This window comes from Haemaphysalis longicornis, unplaced genomic scaffold (assembly GCF_048455015.1).
Source record: "Haemaphysalis longicornis isolate Haplotype H1 unplaced genomic scaffold, Haemaphysalis longicornis Haplotype H1 scaffold_1, whole genome shotgun sequence".
Classification (NCBI taxonomy): domain Eukaryota; kingdom Metazoa; phylum Arthropoda; class Arachnida; order Ixodida; family Ixodidae; genus Haemaphysalis; species Haemaphysalis longicornis.
The window spans coordinates 314179924-314201238 of NW_027526203.1; the positions used below are offsets into that span (position 1 = coordinate 314179924).

A 21315-nucleotide genomic window follows, 5' to 3' on the forward strand; every position below is an offset into this window, starting at 1 on the left:
CCGGTGGATAAGACGCACCAACGAAAATTTCAGAAAAAAAAACGCGACTTATACACCGGAAAATACGGTAGTCACTTTCCAGTTGTGTGACCTTTTTTAAAGGAGCCATGAAGCGAAAACACAAGTTTGGTTCATTCGAAAGATTGCCTCGTTAGAACCATACTGACACCACTTTTAACACAAACTTCGCTCAAATAAGCTACATAATTAGGAAAAAAGGGAATGACCATGCGACCCACCAGCTCATTTCCCACAACAGAACCTATGATGTCACACGAGACAGCTCTGCGATTGGCGGAGGCCGGCAAAAGCAAACGCAAGTTAGGCAGGGCTTACCAGTTTGCATAGTGAGCTATATGCCCGTTAAACATACTGCACATTCCTTTTATGACACTAAGAACGGTGGAGTAAACGGTTGAAGTCCCGAATAAACACGCAAGCGTGTATGCCAATGCGTACGAAACTACCGCCAGCCGAACTCGACATCTCGCTGTCGCCACCGTCGCGCAGACAAATTTTCGGGTTCCAGGCTCTTCGAGGCCAACGAACCGTCCCAGCACGCACAGCCGCGACCTTGCTTGGTATCGTAATCCCTTCACAGGAGGTTGGCCGTCATATCGCCAACCAGCAAAGGTAAAAATAGAAACGAGGGGAGTACGGAACATCAAGCAGCGACGAGATAGTGACAGTCGTCGCAGAAGTTTCGGAATGGTGTTGGCTTGCTGCTGTTGTTAGGAGCTCGTTTCCAGTTTACAACCACTGAAAACTTCAGTTTGCTCGAGTACTTTACAATGAAATTTCGTTGCTGCGTTTCAAAATGCCCATGTAGTACGGGCAAATCGTCGAGGGAGTGCGACATCCCCGCCGGTGAGGAGATCTCCTTTCATGTGCTGCCCAACGACGAACCTCGGTGAAGCAAGTGGCTACGTTTTGTGAACTTTGCAAACGGAGGCGAAAGAGAGCTAATGGAAGTACGAGTGTGCTCGCTTCATTTCCGAAGAAGTGATTACGGCAGGGACCCTTACGTTAGCTCACTCCTGGGACATGCTGGTGCTCGTCGCCGACTTCGTCAAATCGCCGTCAAAGCGCTCTGACCTTGGGGGGAAAAAATGCCGTACACACCGCGCATTGACGCTCCTATCTTTCTGGTCGGAGCAGAGAGCTCGCGCGAACGGCTTTCCATACACGACACCGGCCAACTGCAATAAGCGATAGTGCTACTGAAATTGAACTATTATTAACCGTAATAAAAATATGGCACATACGTACCAGTCTATTCGTCCGTCGCGACGGGGCTGACGAGGCAGCGGTGCCGACGGCTGGGCGTTCGTCTGTTGTGGGATACGTGGATGGACCGGAAAGCGACCATTCCGCGATAGCCACAACTCCTGCCGCTCGTGCACTTAGAAGCATTGAGCGTTCAAGTGGTGTGAGGTTGTTAAATGCAAGCCCGAGATTCTCGGCGAGAGTTTTGTTCTCCTGATCAGGCGATTCCATGACTAGGGCTGCGGGTGCACTAGGTTTTACTAGTATTTTTAGAATGGCCGCCGTCTCGGTTTCGGCACGAGTTCCGGTTCCTGTTTGATTTCCGCGTGTGGGTGCTATATGGAGTCGACATACTAAGTATCTGTTTCATGGACCGGCTCATATGACGCCATTGTTCACGTCACGAAATGTGCAATTTAGCGGGAGATTTAAAATTTTGGCTTAAATTGCCTTATTTCTCAGTGAATAAAGCATCATTTGCTTCCGGGAAAGCGCTTGGGGTACTATGAAACACCTAATCTTTCGAATAAAACAAACTTTTGTTTTCTCTTTATGGCTCCTTTAAGCAAATTGGGAAATTCAAGTAGGCACCTTGAGGGTTTAGGCCCTTTCCAATGTGCTGCATAGCAAGCTTGTGGTGTTGTTGCACCTCTACTTGGAGCATGGAAAGGGCAAAGCCTAGGTTCCATAATGCCTGCAGGCTGCAGAGGAGGGGGTTCAGTGCGCATGGCCAGCGGCAACGCACATCTAGTTATTGACATAATCTTTGACACCCTTCATGTGAATAAGAATTATGCTGGCATTTTTCCAGGCTAGGGGCACCCTGAAAGTTTAGAGGCATTCTGAAAATAGTTTTAGAAGCTTTTCTGGTACAATGTCACCTCCCTCCTTTCGATGATTCATGGTTATGTTGCTGCCTTCTGTGGCTTTTCCTCTCCTAATACCTGGGAATGCCTTTTTCACTTCCTTTTAAGTGCACTGGGGAGATTTTGCAAGCTAAGTTGTTAGGCTCAGTACTGTCTCCTGGCCTAATGTTGTTAGTGTACAGATTAGTGTAGAATCGTTCCGTTAATTTTATTTTCCATGTTGTGCTTCCAATATTGGTGCACATCTCTTGCCACATTTCATGATCAAGAATTGAGCATTCATATTGTTGCGATTGATTGGAAGGTAAAAAATATGTGAGCGATTACGCTGGTGACATTTAGAAGAGAAAGGCCCCAAATGACCTCTAACACTCATTGTCAAGAGTACATGCCTGAACTGCTTCGTTATGTTCTGGTAATTTTTGTTATCATCGTTTGTTCAGCTATGGCCAAAACACTGAGTTGGCTCTGGTTGATGGTTCGGGTTCTGCTCCAGTTCAACACTAGTTTGAACCCCTGGTACGAGGTGGGCAATAGTGATCCTACTCAATGCACACTTGGTGCAGACATCATCAGATGTCTTCGATAAGTGGCCCTGTAACACTTTTGCCAGCATTGGAAGGGTTGCGGTGTTTGTGACTAGCTGAGCAACTGAACGCTCCCCCCTGCTGGGCAGGCCCAGCGAGCTCGCAGGCCCGTGCACAGCCCACTGGGGCTGCGACAGTGACCACCTCGTCGGGCACAACGGGCACCCGTGCATCGCCGGGGTCCTTCCGGGGCCTGACTCCCCTCAGCTTCCCCCTGGGCTCGGCCTTGGGAGGAGCGCTGGGCAACTCGTTTGACCCCTGCCTGCCCTGCAACTCCTTCTGGACACACAACGGGGGCAGCCAGGGCCAGTTGGCAGCCGCAGGCGGTGGGGGTGGCAGCCAGGGCTCCAGGACTTCGCAGCAGGGGCCTACCCAGGTGCGTAGCTAAGCCAAGGCCCCTCTTCCTGCTGGGCACCCTTGACTGAACGGATTCAGGGCTGGCACTGGATGCCATCAAGCAAGGCCTTTGTCATGCAGTAGGCATCAACAGGCTACCAGTGCTGGAAATGCTAATTCAGTGACAAGTGTGCCGAACTGCACTTAAGCAGTAACCAATCACATGCGCCTGCGCGCCCAATTCCACGCGCTCGCGCCCGTGCGCCACCCCACGACGGCCGGAGACCGGATGCAAGGTGACGCACGTCATGTTCTCGAAGGTCTGGCAATGCCAGATATTTGGGCACGCTCCCTTACGCGCCTACCGGCCGGGACCAATCCGCCGCCGCTCGACGTGCTTCCGTTTCCGGGGCGGGGTGGCCATGGTGGCACGGCTGCCGGTGGCCACAGCCAAGAACGTCGCTGCCGCAAAGTTTTCTCCTGTCTCCTCATCGTGGTAAACTGGCGTAGTTGCTTCATTAGCTGCAAATGTTTATTGGGTGTATGTGCTTCCCCCGTGTCACAGCAGCAAAATACGCTATCGGCAAATAATAACGCACGCGATCAAACTTCGTCAGCCCGTCAACCAGAGGTAAACATGGCTCTCTGCCATTGTGCGTGCCTGCGAAGCGTCGATGCTGCTGTGTTTTAGTTAGTAGCTGGCATTAAAGGTAATGTTGCTCTGCTGGAAGATGAAAAGTCGACGTTTTCCCACCACGGTGGCTCAGTGGCTAAGGCATTGCGCTGCTGAGCACAAGGTCGCGGGTTCAATTCCCAGCCGCTGCGGCCGCTTTTCTGATGGAGGCGAAAAGCAAAAACGCCCGTGTGTACGAGATTTCGGCGCACGTTAAAGATCCTCAGGTGGTCGAAATTAATCCGGAGCCCTCCACTACGGCGCGCCTCATCGCCTGCGTTGCGTCGGCGCGTTAAACCTACAATCAATCAATCGAAAAGTCGACGTTTCTGCGTGTTACGATGACCGTGTAACAGTGTTAGGCGCTGTTTATGTAGTACAGTTGGGCCATGTCGACAAGGCGGTCCCGTCAAGCGCGGGGCAGCGCATGCTCACGTGCCTCCGTCGCCTTCATGTGGGTGCTTGCCCTCACCCTCATCATGCACTTGGGTGCGTAGACACAAGAACGCATGTGGAATCGGGCACGCAGGCGCGTGCTAGCAGTTATTGCTTAATGCTGCTGCTTCATGTTGCTCCAGCCAACCTTTTTTGGTCATAATTGTGCCACAGCTGTGCTAATTTAAATCACATTTGTAAAAGCGGGGAAGAAAATATTGCTCCTGGAGATGTGCCCTCCCGGTGACCCTTAAAAAAACCGTTTCAAAAGTGTGCGTTCGTCAGTATATAGTGACATTTAAAATGTGTCCCCAAGGCTGCTGCCAAGTTGAGATTGTCCTAACGCATTTCCTGCATAGTTCACCTCCACGCTTTATGCATGGCCAGTGCTCTTTCATCATATCCCCTGATCTTGTCTCCATGGAGCAGTGGGAAAGCAGAGTATTGCAAAAACAACGTATATAATATCGGTATGTCAATTTGATTTCACCTTGTGAAATTTGGGCCTCTCATTGTATGGGTTTCCTGGCCACCCTTGGCACATTTCCTGCTCACATTTTTTTTCACTCGCTCCTGCCATTCAAAGAACGCCTGCAGGTGCCTAAGAATTGAGGGGAAAACAAAAAGGAAAGAAAAGGCAGTTGTTTCCAGCCGAACGACTGGCTGCTATCTCACCTCCTTTTGGATCAGTGTCCCGGGCAAGCTGATAAGGAGGTTGCAGATGCAGAGACTTGGGCAGTGCCATTGGCTTGTGACCTTTCTTCTAATCAAAGGATTGCTGTTCCAGTGGGGTCTTTGATGTGGGAGTTGCAGCCTCTGGTTTGCTTGTAAGTCTGTTAGTGAGTTCGCACTCTTAGTGAGTTAGTTGTGCTGCTGAGCGGGTTCGTTTCCAGCCATGGTGGCCGCTTTTCTTGATGGAGGTGAGATTTTGATTTTGATTTGAGATTTCGGCGCATGTTAAAGATTCCTTGCAGGTGGTCAAAATTAATCCGGAGCCCTCCACTATGGCGTGCCTCATCGCCTGTGTAGTGTCGGCGCGTTAAACCTCATAATCAATCAAATCAGGTCATGTTGCAGTTTGCTAGTGCTGATGCACTGTTGTTTGCAGCTTTGATGCTTGAGTATGTATATCTCGATAGGCCAATCATGGGGATGAGGTTTATTCTAGATTAGCGTATGATCAATTTTGCAGTGTTTACTTCTACTCTTTTATGCTCAGGAGGAGTTAACGTCTTTTTTGTCTTAATGGATTGTGCTTTGCTAACACCATCCCAAACAGGCGTGGAATGAGCAGGAAAGGCACTAACTCTCTCCTATTGTATTCTGATAATCTACATGCAGTAGGAGACGCACAAGGCTTGCAGGGTTCACTCGATCACCCCAAAAAGTTTGCTCGTTTAGGAAAGCTTAGGAAAGGATTGAGTGTACTGAAATCATACCATTTGAGCTTGCAGCTTGGTGAGTGGCTGAAGCTTTTTTAATTTGAGAGATTTGGTGACTTTTTCGAGATTTTGGAGAGATTCTTAACCCAAGCATAACTATTTTTGAGTGTCTGCTGTTGTATTGAAATGCGTATAGATTATTCAAGTACAATAGTCGGTAATTCACACCTGTCCTGTCACTTTCTTGTCCTTGCCTGCTAGTGTTGGATGAGGTGTGGACCATGCAGCCCAGAAACCGGTCCTACTCAATACTCTGCCTAGAGTCATTCTTTTTTATTCTAGTTTGGCAGTATATGTTTCATAGTATTTGCTAGTAAACAGCTTGGATTTTGTCAGTGATGTTTTAACCTCTAAGTGGCACCATGACATCTGCTCCAAAGACTCCCATAGCTACTCCAAGACCTGCTCCGAAATATATATAATTCCACTTTCATTATAGGGCTAGTGATGGCTTGTCTGCTCTTGAAGCGTCAGATTACTGCGTGAAATGAATATAGTCCCAACAGACCAACAAAAGAATTGTGATTCAAACAGTGTTGTGCATTAATTCTAGGATTGAAGAAGGTGGGGTCACAGCACACCTTATTGCTATGACGGCTGGGCTCTGCTTGACGTGTTGTGTAGCTCTTTGAGCTACACAATTTGAGCTTTGAGCTCTTTGCCGCTGGCACAAAGTGTCTGCAACTTGGGACTTTGCCCGTGCTCAGACAGTGCCAGGTTGTGGTACTGGTTGACTGGTGCACGAAGCCTGGCAATCATTCTCATTTCACAGTGGCATTGTAAGCCAAAGGAGAATGAGCACAGGGGGCTCTTCCCACCCAGCCAGCGCACCCTCTGCTGTAGAGAAGCTTGAAAGGCAGTGTGCACTCAAGAGGGGATTGTGTGCACAATTGTGCACAATTGTGTGCACTGTTGTTTGCTTCTGTGTTATAGTTGGATTTTTCTGTACCCTCTCCTGCAATGTCCCAGGCATGGATGGGACAGCAGTATTTGTAAATAAATAGGCAAGCTTACTGAAAGTGTATTCCAGGTTATTCCGTTATCCTGCCAAATCATACTAGCTCATCATCTATTATATTTTTCACCGTTTTGTCAACTGGCAGTGCACATTTTGTGTTTGCACTCTAAGAGGGGGCCATGAGAATTTGCAAGTAGTTGAATGCTGCAGATAGCTGTCGAAGGGGAACATCCCACAATTTAGTGTTGGCATGTGAAAGGGGGTCCCCACAGGAGAGTTCAGTGGTGGCACCGGTTTTCACCAGCATCTGTGTAACCGCATTTCCACTTGCAGGCTCCACCATCAGCCAACCAACACGACGACCAGTTGCACCAAATGTTGAATGGACTGATGAGCGCCCTTCTACACCAGCCACACCTCGTTCTGCAACGTAAGTGGACGCCAAAATGGCCCCTGTTCTGCACTGTAAGGGAGGGGCAGAGTTGCCAATCGCCGTGTGATGTGGCCGGGCCAGATGCGACAGCAGCTCCCTTGACAAGATACATAGGGAGCCGAAAATGGAGTCATTGCATGCTTCTCTCTCTCTCTCTCTCTCTCTCTCTCTCCCCCCCCCCCTTTTTTTTTTTTTTTTACTTTATATGTGGCTTGTGTAGCTGTCCCACTACTGTTCCAAAACCCAGCTTTGTTGTCAGACCACTTCGTGGTGTAGTGTACAGTGTAGCCAAGGATGACAACTGCACATGCAGCACAATACGAGTCACAGCTTTCACATTCGGTAACCAGAGCCATTCTTAAAGGGGTCTTGAAATACCTTCCGCTGATGCGTGGATGTACATGTAACCAAATAAAGCAATGTATTAGCAATCTCCTCCCGCAAGAATTTTGTTAAAGCGATGAGTATTAGCTGAGAAATCGTAAATCAAAAACCGCGCATTATCGTCGCGCCGCGTTTCCTCCTTATTTCAACTTACTCTCTGCTGTTGACGGCGAGCGAGCCTTCCCTCCCATGATGCTGCGCTCCTCGGCGGTGACGTACTTCCGCTATTTCGCTGCTATTTCGCTATTTCGCTGTACAACCCATCACCATCTCAAGATGGCGCCAAAGCCTTTAGCAACATGGAGGAAGACTTCCTCCATGTTTAGCAACAATTTTTTGAACGCAGGAAGCATAAGCGCCTAGGCTTTTCTATCAGCGTTCACACAAATCGTCAAATCGTTTCACTTGCGCACTTAATAACAGCAATGGCAGCAGCGCCTCTCACGCGTTCAAAACGAGCGGTCGGCTGAAGCATGCGGCTCTGGAGAAGCTCGCGGGATGGGCGTGCGAGGCGTGGGCCACGATCCCATCGACCATGGTTGAACGTTCGTTCAGAAGTGTGGCATCGCGAACGCTCGGCGGCACCGCGGACGAGATGCTGTGGTCAGCGGAAAGCGACGAGGAGTGAGATGAGTGAGATTACTTCGGGAAATAAATCGCCCATTTCTCCCGCATTCGTTTGTCTGGGTCATAAAGTTCTGTGCGCGTTACAATCGGAGGTTCAAGTTTTTTGGGGTTTTTTTTTTTCCAGGAAAATCGGGTGCGCGTTAGAATCGAGGGCGCATTAGAATCGGGTAAGTACTGTAAACATAAAATAGCTATCTGGCAACTTCTACTAAGCACATATTAAAAATTGCTAAACTTCAGCTAGTAAATTTAATAGCCTTCAGCTAGTAAACTTAATCATGAATGTTTATACGGGACTTCCAGTTACGGTTGATCTCACCTAAGTTAAGGGGGCACGTGGGTCTTTCATCAAAAACTTTATTTGTGCAGTTATGATGATAAAAATTGGAGAACTTGTGTAGCTTTTCATTGTGATTGTAGATAAACACATTCAATAAACACATTCAAATTTATTCAGATTTTTATATTTGATTTTTTGACGGCTTTTGTAAAAAAATTGCTGGAGTGATGCAGCTGAACAAAGTACCAGTAAACTGTGCACAAATCAAGGAGTGCAGTAAGACTAACATCATCATTCTGTTTGGTCTGTAGCAGAAGTTAGGAAGTTTGGGTTTGGAAGGCGAAACGGGTTTTTCTGGTTCCCACCCAGCCCTAACTTTTCTGGTTCTGATTCCCAGCTCTAACTTCAAACGGTCATAACTTCTGCTACAGACCAGATAGAATGATACTGTTAGTCGTATTGCACTCCTTGATTTGTGCACAGTTCACTGGTACCTTGTTCAGCTGCATCACTCCAGCAGGTTTTTTACAAAAGCTGTAAAAAGAAATCAAATATAAAAATCCTAATATCGCTTTGCACAGAAACAAATTCTGTATCTACAATCAGAATGATAAACTACATATGTCCCCCAATTTTTACCATCATACCTGTAACAATAAACATTTTTGGTCTAAGACCAGTGGGCCCCTTTAATCTCAGCTTGTCAGGGTATATACCCTCATTACGTCATTACTGGAACACTTTGGGTTGAGATCACCACATCGGAGTACAGTTGCTCAAACATAAAATACTATAATAGCATCAATAAAGCTAAAAGCAGCAGGATAGCTTCTGTATGTTTGTTTTATGCTATAGAAAAATTTGAAAACCCTTTTTAATGAGCCTTTTATTTTTTACAGGCTAGTTACTGAAGCATGCTGGAGAAATTGTGAATGTTTTTGTTATTGACAATCGATAAATATTTGCTTCTATTCACAACTGTTTGAACGAAATCATTATTCACTTCGTATTTGCCTTGAAACAAAACCATTATTTGCACACCCCTAGTTACGAGTGTTAAATTAGGAGGAGTTGCTAAAGCTCCAGCTAAAATGAAATGTTATTCAGACTTTTGTGTCCTTTAAAATGTTTTCTCATAAAACTTGGGAGGGCACAACATACTGTCGCGACGGCGACAGAGAGATGAGAAGACACACGTCTGCACGCTACAGCGCCGTGGACCCAAACTGGGGGCCCCGCTTTATTCCACGCTCGTGCCCAGCACGCACCGCAAGCGCCGGTCAGCACTCGCCACTCGTGGCTCAGCCCCAGCGTCATCGTTCCTGGAGCGTGCCCGTTTGCGGCAGCAGACGACGCAAGCTGCTGGGGCGCCGCCACAATACCATCGACCTAGTGTACAAGGGCTGGTTGCCTGAGAGGAAAGAATGGATGCTTCGTCATTGAATGAGGTGTGGGCCTATCAGTATAGACATACTTGAGGGCTACCACATCAAGTGGCTTCACTTCCAGAGTAGCACTCTATTATGAAGGAAGGATACACATAAAGCACTTGACTTTACTGTTGGCCCGTCGATTTTTTTTTTCACTAGTACCCCCCCTCCCCCCCTTCCCTTTTTTTTTTCCGAGCAGGCAGCAAATTCACTTCTCAAAGTTGTACTTTTTTTTGTAATGGTTTACACCTTGTGTCTTGCAAAGAGGCATAAAGGTTCCCACAGTGCAAACGTTGTCCCTGCATGCACTTATACAAAGCACAGTCTGGGCACTGCCAGCTATCAGCCACGTTTTGTTTCCCTGTTTCTAGTTTTTTATCCATTTCAGGAAAATCAATTAATTTTATTTGCATCTGCGCTGACCTTTTGAGTGTTTCCATTGAAAGTATACTCAAGTTGCATTGCAACTATATCAAATGGAAAGTCAAAACTGGTAATATTCAGCATGTCACAATCACTGGGCTAGTTTTAAGTGGGCTACCCTGTAGCTGCCCACTGTGCAGTACCTAAATAGTGACTTATTTAGCTTGAGAGCTACACACATTGTGCACTGATTTAGTGTATCTGCTCCTCCCATCGTATTTGACAAGTGTCTGCTAATCCAACAGCATGGCTAAATCTTAAGGTAGAAGCCCACTGCCTTATTCCTTTGAAGACTTCTGTTGCAGGCGTATTTTTCTGTGTAGCGAGTGAAGGTGGAGTGCATCAGTTGTATGCATGGTGTAACATGGGTTGTGTAATGCCTGTGCTACACGGCAACCTTCAATTGACTATTGAACGCTGGTCCACAAGTTCGCCCATGTATTTGCAATGGGGCCCTCGATAGACAAGTGGTTCAATGGGCTTCGGAAGGCCTTTGAAATGGCCGTGTAGCACGGGCATTAGTCCCGTGAAGTGGACAGGTGTCACTCAGTGCCAGGGGCAGTTGGTGTTATGTGGCACCAGAGTACAGAATACCTTTGATGTAGCAGCCGGAAACCGCCGAGTGTGCGGTTCGTCGGAGGGGTTAAGGGCCCTCGGTCTGTTGTCCCCAGCAGGCCAGCACGTGGGCCAGGGTGGCGGCAGCGAGAGTGGCGGGGGCACCCGCCCTCGGGCCACCCTGGCGGGGATGATGCAGGGCCGGAGCCGCCACATGTCCATGCGCCAGACTCCCCTGGTCTACAGGGGCAGCGGGCCCACAGCTGCCACGGCCGCCACGGGGCCCAGCACAGCCCCTGCAGAGGTACCACCGCCGCCACCTGTTGTCCAGGTTTTTTGGCCCCCATGTTGCCTTGCGTTGTTGCCTTGCCACCGCCTGAACCATGGGGGAACCCTCCAAACAGCCAGTGGTCTGTCCGGGACTGGTAAAGCAGGGATTGTAGCATTAAACAGGCACCCCACGGATCAGGTAAACATTCGCAGAGGGCCAAGTTCCCTTGTTGCCACTTCTAGGTCATTGGGAACACTTGTGAGGGCAGTTATTCAGGTGGAGCCTGGCATGGCACAGTAAGTCTGTGTCTGCGCTGGCTTGAGCCCAGTGAGCTTAGCGTGATCACGAGGGAGCTTAGTAGCCCCCTTATTCGCAAACCTAACTTAGGTGTCATGTTTGCCTTCCGACACTTTTCGATGTCTAGAGGCGTTTCAAGAACCAAACTTTATGCTGAAAGGGCGCCTTTTTACGTATCAGCCAGAAAAATCAGTTCTACTTAAATTCACGTATCTCCCGACATACTTTAAAGGCCAACTGCACTCAATTTTTCTTTGCCCAAGTTTAATCCGGATAAGTTGTTTATGCTGTAAAAATCACCGTGGCGAAGTTCGAAGCCTGATACTCACCCAGCACAAAAACTGCAAGCAATCATAGTAACGCCGAGCAGACGACGTTTGCACCTGGTGGAGAGTCCGAGGAAACTGCATGTGTGTCCACCCTTCTGCACTTGTGAAAAACCCCCAGGTAGCCCAAACTAATCTGTAGCTGCCCGCTGTGGCACGCCTTGTAGCTCAATGCGTAAAACCTGCAAAATTAAAAAACCCTTGACACATGGCCATGCTGCAAAACCTGAGCTTGGAATCTGTGTATGATCCCCTATAAGCTTGGGGCTTTAACTCTTTCGGGACCGCCGGAAAAAGTGATGAAAAAGGGAGGTCTCGGTGAAAATTTTTTATTACATGAAGCAAAGATACCATCCTGCTTTAGCATATACCAAAATGCAGCTAATTATATGTTCTTTGACATGCAATACCGTGTTTTACTTCAACACTGACGATAGCACCATGAAAAAATCCGAAAGTAAGAACTTCGCAAAAAAACTACTGAAAAAGATAGAAAAAAGCGTAAATCTATGAATAATTAAAAAGAATAAAATTATTTCAGGATATACAAAATCTATCACAATGCTTTGTTTATTCATCACGAAAGTTTGATGCGGCTAGGTGTAACTGGTTTTTTGTTTTGTGTGTGATTTCTTTGGCACTAGGGCCATGGCTACGTCGTCGCCCAGGTACACGCCGGGCTCTCGGCTCGGCGAAAACTTGATCCGTTTCTGCGCTGGTGGCAGGAGATCACCACAATAGGTAGTTAACACCCTAGCGAACAGATATAAACTAGCCAGAACATATTTCGAGCGCACATACCTATTCCAGAGCCAATTGAAACCGAAACCAACACCCACCTTTGAGCGCGATTCATGTTCCAGGCTGATCGACACCCGAATCCTCACTTGAGCTGAAATGCGATTTCTAAAGTCGCATTTCGACTCTTCACTGCCACTCTCATCGTAAAAATCCACAGTAGAAGGCGAAGATATGCGAGACGAGACGACGCGGATCTCTTATCGCGCTCGCGCGTGAGTATGTTTACATTCCGAACCACCGCCCGTCAGAATAAAATATCTGATGCGTTGCCGCCTGGCGATAAAAAAAGAAACTTCACAAAAGAGAAAACTCTAGTTTTCAAACTATCTCCTAGATGTCGTTAGGTGTTCCATCGAGCGAAAATTTTTATTCTGCACGCTCGCGAAACCATCGATCATATGTGACCGATGGCCTATAGGAGCGGTCCCGAAAGAGTTAAGCCGATGAGTTGTTGCCGTGTGCATTGTGAGTTAAAGGTTCATGCAAGTTGTGTGAGGCCTTGGCAGATCAGCCTTACTTTGAATGAGCATGCATTGTTCAGCAGTGCTGAGCCTGAGCTTCACTCAACGTAGCTAAGCCTGTGAGCACTATAAGCATAAATCTAAATCTGAATGAGGTGGATTGAGGGGAGTATAATATGGCAATATATTAGTCTACTGACACTGCCTGATGGTTGAGCCCTGAGCATTAGCTATGTGTGCAAAGGAAGCATTGGACCCTGTATATCCCCTTTAAATAAGAAGAATTGTGAGTCCTTCAAATATGGCTTCTAGAAACAAACCCAAACTCAGCGATATGAATCAAAATAGGTTTATTGATCCAAGAAAAAGAAATTTGCGATGTGTACATTTGTACACATGGCGCCCCTCTTCAGCAGAGCATGTCAATGAGCGTTAGCGCAATCAAAAACTATTTTCAGGTGCTTGTCAGTATTGTTCAAGAGTGCATTTTCAATGCCTCTTAGATTGATTGCTTTGACGATGCTACTTTTTGACGTGAAATTCAAAGAAGCGCTCCTTTGCGGCACTGAGGCCGAGGTAAACTCCGCATTTGCGGCACCGAACTCGAGACTTGCAAACACAGCCTGTGCTCCAGCACACTTGGGAAAAGTTGGAACTGCTGCGACTTGGCCAGTGGTTCATTTTGTCAAACCTTGTGAAATTCATTGGCATAGCCGACATGCGATTTGCGGACAGGCTTTGGAGAGGCCGTGCTTGGTCTTCCCCTCTTGGGTGGCGCAGCCCTGTTGCTGGCAATCAAGCTACGCGCAGTGTCTGACCAAAATATATGATGTCTGTCGCTTCCTTTTTGGGGAGTCCCTCAGCATTCGCATCTTGTATGTATTCCACCGTTCTAACGCAGTTATTCCAGCCAGCTGTTCCTATCCGCAATTGTGGCCAAAAGAGCTTAATTAAGCTGACGGTGTCGACGCTTTTGCCTACTTAAGGAGTGGTCTTATACCTATGACAGATACAACCCTCACATAAATTCAGAATATAAGTTAGATAAAAATGAAATGCAAAGACAAGGTGATCCGGCCACGCAGCAATGAGGCGTTTTTCAGGCGCGGCCTAGTGCCATCTTTTACAGGAATCACAAAAACTTCTCGTTTGCAACAAGCCAGCACCTTATATGTTGAGCTGATATGAACAACAGTTTTTTAAAATATTATCATCGTATAAACAAAGAGTCTCAATGCACTCGCATGCTTTTCCATAAAAGCTGGAGGCGTCCATTTTGCGTGTTTCTTTTGGCTTCAGCTTTGGTGCAAAAACAAGCTAGCGCCAATGGTCCACCTAGAAGGCATTTGGGAGTGCGCATGTGAAGTACCATTTCATTTGAAGCAAAAGACCTCGCGCATCATGGTGCCAAAATTAAGGGGATATCAATTCCTACACGGTTGTTGGGGTGTCCAGCCAGCAGGCGTATCTAGATTTCGATGGTCATTCGTCTTGGGATTGATCACAGTGGTCTTGTTTTCAGAGCATGGTCTGTGGAAACCAAGCTTGCCAATCTGGATTTATACCACTTACCGGGCTCATAATCGAAACAGTTGCCTAGGCCATCTCAGTCACAGCTTAGTCGCAGTGGTCCATTTGACATTTAGATACCACAAGACTGGTAGAGCTTTTTATGGTTTTACATAGTCTTTCACCAATATTTAGGTGTAGTTGATCTTGTCTATCCACGAATTATTTCAGGATATTTTATTTCATAACCAAATTTTCTAGGAGCTTGTAACAAGCAAAACCAGCAGATCAGTGTATTTCTTTCGTTCTCCAGAATGTATTGGTCAGTTTATTTAAATGTATGTAGTGAACTGGCGTCTGTCTGGCTTCACATTGAGGTTATATGAAGAGAAGAGCCCAGCCTTGGACAGCGTGACCTGGCCTGCGGTGTGCATCTGAGACTCCAGTGGGGCCCTCTGTTCTTTCCCTGCAGTTGGGGCAGAACCGGCGCCTAGGCTCTGGCGGTTCCTTCTGGTCCAGCTCGTCCTCTGGCTCCACCCAGCAGGGGCCCAGCTCTGCCACAGCTTCCCAGCAGCAGCCAGCAGAGAAGCAGCCAGCGAGTGGCGCCGAGTCCCCAGCCGGGGAGTCTGACGCCACTGCAGCGGCCACATCGGCAGCCACCGAGGGGCCTGCGGCAGGGGCGGCCCTGGGCCGGGAAGGCTCCACTCTCGGGGTGCGATGCTCTCACGGGAGCTTTTTGGGCTGGAGGTTCATGGTGGGCCTGTTTTTAGCGCAACTTTGCCTAAATGTCGCGGTGTGCAGGATGTGATGGGGATAGGCAGTCTCCCCGCCAGTCGGTCCGTCTCTGTAGTAATGTGACCCTGTAATAACGCTCCACAGAATGGAGGAGTGGAAAAGAAATACTGTCTTCTGACCACCACCTCCCCCTCAAAGATGAGACACTTAAAGGGGCCATGCAGACAAAACACAAGTTTGGTTCATTCGAAAGATTGCCTCGTTAGACCACATTTAACGTAAACTTCACTCAAATAAGCTACATAGCTAGGAAACATAGGCGTTTTTTTTTTTCTACTTGGGATTTTAGCTAAAGGTTCACAAATCACGCGAGAACGCTATAGCAGTTTAAATGAGTTCTTAGCCCACCTGTTGCGTGAAATTGTCTACTAGGCCGGTATGTACCCGCACCCCGGTCATAGACACTTTCTTGCGGTTCCTTGAAAGTTGTATTATCGGGGTTCCACTGTATTGGTTATGGCAGATGAGTATTTAATGGGACAACTTGAAGGAAAGGCAAAGCCCCCCCCTGGCAATGCTGACCTCCTGCCTGCGCCATCAAAGAGTCACTGCCACAATTGCCACACCATAAAAATTTCAAAGTAATATTCTGAAAACTTTTTTATTTATAAAATTTTCTTGTACCAAGCTTGTAAAAACTTGTACCGAGCTTGAGCGGCTTATAAAACATGATAGAAAGCTTGTTCGGAGTGCTTTGCATTCCCAAATGAATAGATGAGGTCGTGACAGTCTTAGATTTTTTTTTACAACAATGTTTTCTAGATTTTTTTTTTTTACAACTCAATGTTTTTTAGTTTTCCGTATTTTAGAAGTTAATGTGCAACAGGCATGTCGACTGTGAACGACTACTTGAATAAAAAAATTACAAAAAGTATTCCTGGAAAACCAAGAGTGTCGTGACCTGAACTGTTCATCAAGGAATGTTACGCAAAAAAAAAAAACGGAATCACAATATACCGAGCGGTCACGAAGAAATCCCTGGAACAAGCGACACAGTTGGCAAAAAAAGCTGTTTTGAGAAAACTGCTTCCGAAGTTTCTACATAGGTTTCACTTATAAAAAGTCGTCAGTGTTGTAGCCTTTCATGTCCTTTTGAACATGGGGCTTCAGGAAGGCCTTGCCTTGAAATTGGGAGTCTCAAAACTTTGTTTTTGCCACCTGTGTCGCTTGTACCGGGGATTTCTTTGTGACTGCTGGGTCTATTTTGATTCAGTTTCTTGCATTACATTCCTTAATGAGCAGTTCAGGTCGTAACACTTTTTTTTTTTCCAGGTTTGTTTTTTGTGATTTTTTTATTCAAATAGTCGTTCACAGTCGACATGCATGTTGCTCATTAACCTCTAAAAAAATGAAAACTAAAAAACGTGTTGTAAAAAAATTCTAAAACTGTAACGATTTCGTCCATTCATTTGGGAATGCAAAGCACTTCGAACAAGTTTGCTATGATGTTTTATAAGTTGCTCAAGCTCGGTACAAGTGGAACAGAAAGTAAATTTAATAAATAAAAAGTTATCAAAATAGAACTTTGATATTTTTATGATGTTATCACAGAAGCATTTCCAATGCAACGCACTCCATGCAACGCACTCGTATCTGCTGATGGGATCTTCTAGACCCCAGTGCAGCAGGTGCGGAGAGGCCCTATCCGTAGTGCACATACTAATCACATGTAAGGCACTTCACACAACACGACACAAACACTTCAGAGAACTCTACAGACAACATATTCCCCTACATCCATCGCTGTTTCTAGGTGACGATGCCATGGTTTCCGTGAAACAGTGTTTGAGTATTTGTCAGACGTCAAGTTTTTAAACGTCATTTCCTATCACACATAATCAAATCTGGCCCTATACACCAGCCATCACCATTATCTTTAATTGATTTTACTATGTTCGGTTTACACGTTTTTATACCTACCCTTGTGTGGTAATCACTTCTCTTCATTAAATAACCTCTTCTCTGGCGCTCTTTGCCCTCGTTGGCCTTGCGCCATTAAACACTAACCATCATCATCATCACCAATGGACCTCTCCCGGGGTACGTCACGGGGCGGCCGTGACGTCACGGCGAGCGCACATGCTCGCCGTAGCCGGGAGGGTGGTTGGCAGAACATTCGGACCGCCGCGCGGCGTGTATGCAGTGCGGCTGCATTAAACGCGCGCAAAAGTGTAGTTTGTGTTTATGTGTTGGCTTTTCTGATGCCGGTGGGCTGCTGTGCTCTCGGCTGCGCAAGTAGTGCGAGCAAAATCAGAGGCATCAGGCTCTTCCGCGTCCCCAAAGAGGTCAATTCGGCGCGCAATGCGCCGAATAGGCTGGCAGCCAAAGCAGCGACAGGGTCTGCTCTTACTCAAAGCAACACTTCCCATTCTCAAACTTCTGCTGTTCTTCACAGCGCAGTCATATTGTCTACATTGGCAGTCCGCGCTGATTAGTGCCATGAAACGATGCTGTTTATCAACCATCTGCTATCATGCAGCACCAGCAGAAATTTGGTCAAGTGAAATAGTGCGAGAGGTGAAGGGTGGGCACATGGAAATTTTCTTGCTGCGAATATTGTCATGTTTTGACGTGGTAGAGTACTGTATTAGAAAAACAAGGAATGCCTAACCTGCTGAGACGACACAAAATAAATCTTTCGACGAGCGAACTGCGATAGCCGCCTGCCGCCAGATCGACCACAAGTTTTGGTCGTGTTAGGGCGATCTGTTCAAGACAACGAAATTCTTTCCTTGTAAGTGTAATAAATTTTTACCTTGATCAATTATATTATGCCTTGAGGATGCGGCAAAACAGATATGCTTGCCATGCTCACATGTATGTACCTTAGCTAGGCGCGAAATAGACCGATCACGTGTCTCGAAAAAACTCGAAAAATCTGTTTGGCCTAAGTGAACGGACTGAGTGAATGTATTCTTTTGTTGCAGCCTCCCGATGATGGCGTATGCAGTGGGCGTACACTAACTTTAACTATCATCAAATAATGACTACCGATAAATATTTCAGTCCCACTGTCGCAAGCTTTACGCACCATGGAGTCGTACTAACCATGCATATGTGGCTGCTACGTTACTGTCACAATGACGATGAAGCGTTTCGCGATTTCACTGGGGGAAAAAATAACAAAACAATCGGTCACTTATACGTAAAGCCCAACATCGTCGTGATATTTTTATTAGAATAATTTTTGGCTTTTGCTCTTTATACAGTAGAATCTCGATGATACGAATCTCGCGGGACCGCGAAAAATATTCGTATCATCCGAAATTCGTATGAACCAACACAGACCAAAAAATTGAGCGCTGAAAAAAGTTTTCATTTATTTCTTTTACTTTCGCGTGAACAAATCCGTGATTTTTTCTGCTTTTTTAAAACCCCCACGTCACAAAGCAGTCCTTTCTGGGGCCCGTAACGTTTCGCCTAGCTTCGCGCTTGTCTCCTCACTCCCGGTGTCCAAGCTCGCTACACGCTGCAACAGTCAAGCGTGAACCGCATGGTGCGTTTTTGCACGCGATTCGCACTCCTCGGCTTTGCGCGCGCTGTATTTTCACGGCCGCATTGACAATTTCGCGCCCGCGGTATCTCCTACCTCGGTCAGAAAAAGACGCTGACGACTTGCGAAACGATCGAGACAGCCCGCTGGCTCCGCCCGAGATGTTTAGGCTTAGCACTCCGGCAGATATTTTATGAGCGCTTTCACTAGCGGCGCGGATGGTGTTTTATAGTACCGTTTTCGCCAACGTTATCAGCTCCTTTACTGCACAAGAAACTTCGTGTCTGCCTTGAGCGGCATTTTAAAGAGCGGCTAGACGCAGTCGCTCAAGCGGCCGTGCCACTTCGCGGCCGAAGCCGCCGCCATGTTGCCGCCGCCGGCCGCGGCGCGCGCAGCGTGCGAGAGGTTTCGCGGCGCGCATGGGGCGTGCGGGGCGCGTTTTCGCGAGCAGAAAACAACAGCCCGGCCGTTTCTGGAGAAAGAAGAGTGACAAATGGGGAGAGAGAGCCGTCACTTGCTTGTTCGGCACTCGGGCGCCTCGCCGGCTCGTTCGTATCATCCGCCGGGCCGCGCAGGTCCGTTCGTAACAGCCGAAATTTTTCCCGTTGCAAACAATGCAATTTTGCCGGGACTTTTCAAAAATTCGTATCATCCCGAAATTCGTATCACCCAGAATCGTATCATCGAGATTCTACTGTATTTTTGCTTCGTTGCTGCTTATTTTACTTTGTAATAGTTTCATGCTTTCCCTTCCTTTTTTCCCCTCGACATGAAATCGTGGGTACGCCACTGTCTCGGGGCGACGCAAAGAGACCAAGGACAGAGAGCGTATACGCTGCTGAGCTAGGCACCGCGCTCACTTAAAGGGGCCTTAAATAGGCTTCTGAAGGTCGCCATTTCAATCGCGCAATCGCTAGAGAACCCCTTCATGACAATGTATACCAAATATTACACCTTTGCATAAAGCAGGGGCCGCGCAAACACGCAACAAAAATGCTTTCTTTCTTCCTTGCTCACCTACCGCTTCCTTGCCGCCACACTGCCGCGCTCTGACGTGCGACAGACCGCTTCTGACGCACCCTGTGACGCACGAAGCTCTCAACAGTACGGTTGCGCTATTGGTGCGCCCCGTTAAATGCTGTAGCCAATCAGCGTTCCCGGCTCTGGGGGAAACGCGGTCGCGCGGCGCTCCTGCACCGGCGGCATGGCGTATTCGTCCTACACCGGTGGCACGGACGAATGTAGATCGTCGCCATCCGCTACACGAGCTTAGCTGAGTTTAAAGATATAGCGCGTCGTTTACAAGGTATGAATCACGCTGAAAAACACGGAGCATCTCTGCGGGCACAAACGCCTGCTACACGCGCGACCGCGAAAAGCATCTGCCTGCACGGTTGACAAGCAGCCCACTGTGCAGTGTGGGCACGATACGGCATACACCGCAGCAGCTAAAACTTGTCACCGCCCGCCAGAGCGGGACTATCGCTGAAAATCAGTTTGCGAATACGTGAAAGGGGGTGATAGTGCAGTGAAATATTACGCGGGGGATCGTCGTCGTCGCGGCCTCACAAAGCAGTGTCTGGATAACTGCGTCGATGCTAAGCCTTTTCCCAGACCTCGATGGGACGAGTTCACCGCGACAGCGCCGCATGCCGAAACGCTAACGAGCCGCTGTAGTCGTCGGTGGCAATCTTCAATTATTGTCGTTAGCGAGCATGTTGTGTTTGGAAGCCCCCATCTTGCCTTCAAACGCTCGTTTCCGGCGACGCGAGCACGGCCGGCGCGAGGAGCCGTTTGATGCGGGCCGGCCGCCGACCGACCCCGCTGAGTGGTAGCGGATGTAGTAGGCGGAGCTTGGCCGTCGTCTGCTAAAAAAAGAAGCGTACCGCCGAGTGGAGCCAATGGCTGCTCGAACCAACCCTGTTTCTCTAGGTGTCACCGACCAGGTCTTGCGCCTGGCCCGTGGCGTCTCCGCTTCCACAGTGCTTTGGAGGCGCGGTGAAAGAGGAAATGCGGCAGGCCTTGTTGCGGGCCCTTTTTAATGAATAACTCGGCTAATACTGAACGCTTTTAAACCATTTTTGCGGCAGGACGTTCTTTGGATAGTACTCCAAGGATTGCGCACGCAAAATCGCAACCTTTGGAACCCTGTTTAGGGCCCCTTTAAAGCTGACCTCAAAAACAATGAATGAGCTTTCCTTGGTATGTGTCCGAACACAAAGCATCTTAAAAAAAATATTCTTGGAAGGCGTCGCAACAGTACCAACCTTCAGAATGACACGTTTAGGCTGTTCTGTCGCGCACTGATTATCCGAAAGCGTCACTCGCCAGTTGACCGAACGGTACACAAAAGTGTTGTGCAGAAGGCTACATGGAGGTGCGACGGCCGCCGCTAGGATAGCTAGACCCCCCACCTGTAATGTTGGCAGTCAGCGACAGTCCGAACCAACGGCACATCGTTCCTTTTGGGTGCCACGCGGCCAGGCCGGGCCGTCGGCGCAGGCGCGTTCTGCCAACCGCTGCCGCATTTCGCAGCCGCCAGCAGGCGCCATCTGTCATGCACGTGCACTTCGTGACGTCACGGTGTTTACATACAGGGAGAGGTCCATTGCTGTGCCAATTTTCATCAAAATCTACAAAGAAATAAAAAAGTTGATTTTGAAAGCC

At 47.9% G+C, this 21315-nt stretch overlaps 1 protein-coding gene across 5 annotated transcripts in view; it reads left to right on the forward strand.

Moving 5' to 3' along the window:
- Positions 1 to 21315, forward strand: part of LOC144150472 (large proline-rich protein BAG6) — a 117915-nt gene that overhangs the window by 67907 nt on the left and 28693 nt on the right. For 4 of the 5 annotated variants that reach the window (XM_077682155.1, XM_077682157.1, XM_077682158.1 and 1 more), the window contains 4 exons: positions 2809 to 3095; positions 6897 to 6993; positions 10812 to 10999; positions 14833 to 15072. In XM_077682155.1, coding sequence (XP_077538281.1) covers positions 2809 to 3095; positions 6897 to 6993; positions 10812 to 10999; positions 14833 to 15072 — 812 coding nt within the window. The remainder of the gene's footprint in view (positions 1 to 2808; positions 3096 to 6896; positions 6994 to 10811; positions 11000 to 14832; positions 15073 to 21315) is intronic. The other variant, XM_077682156.1, reaches the window with a different exon arrangement.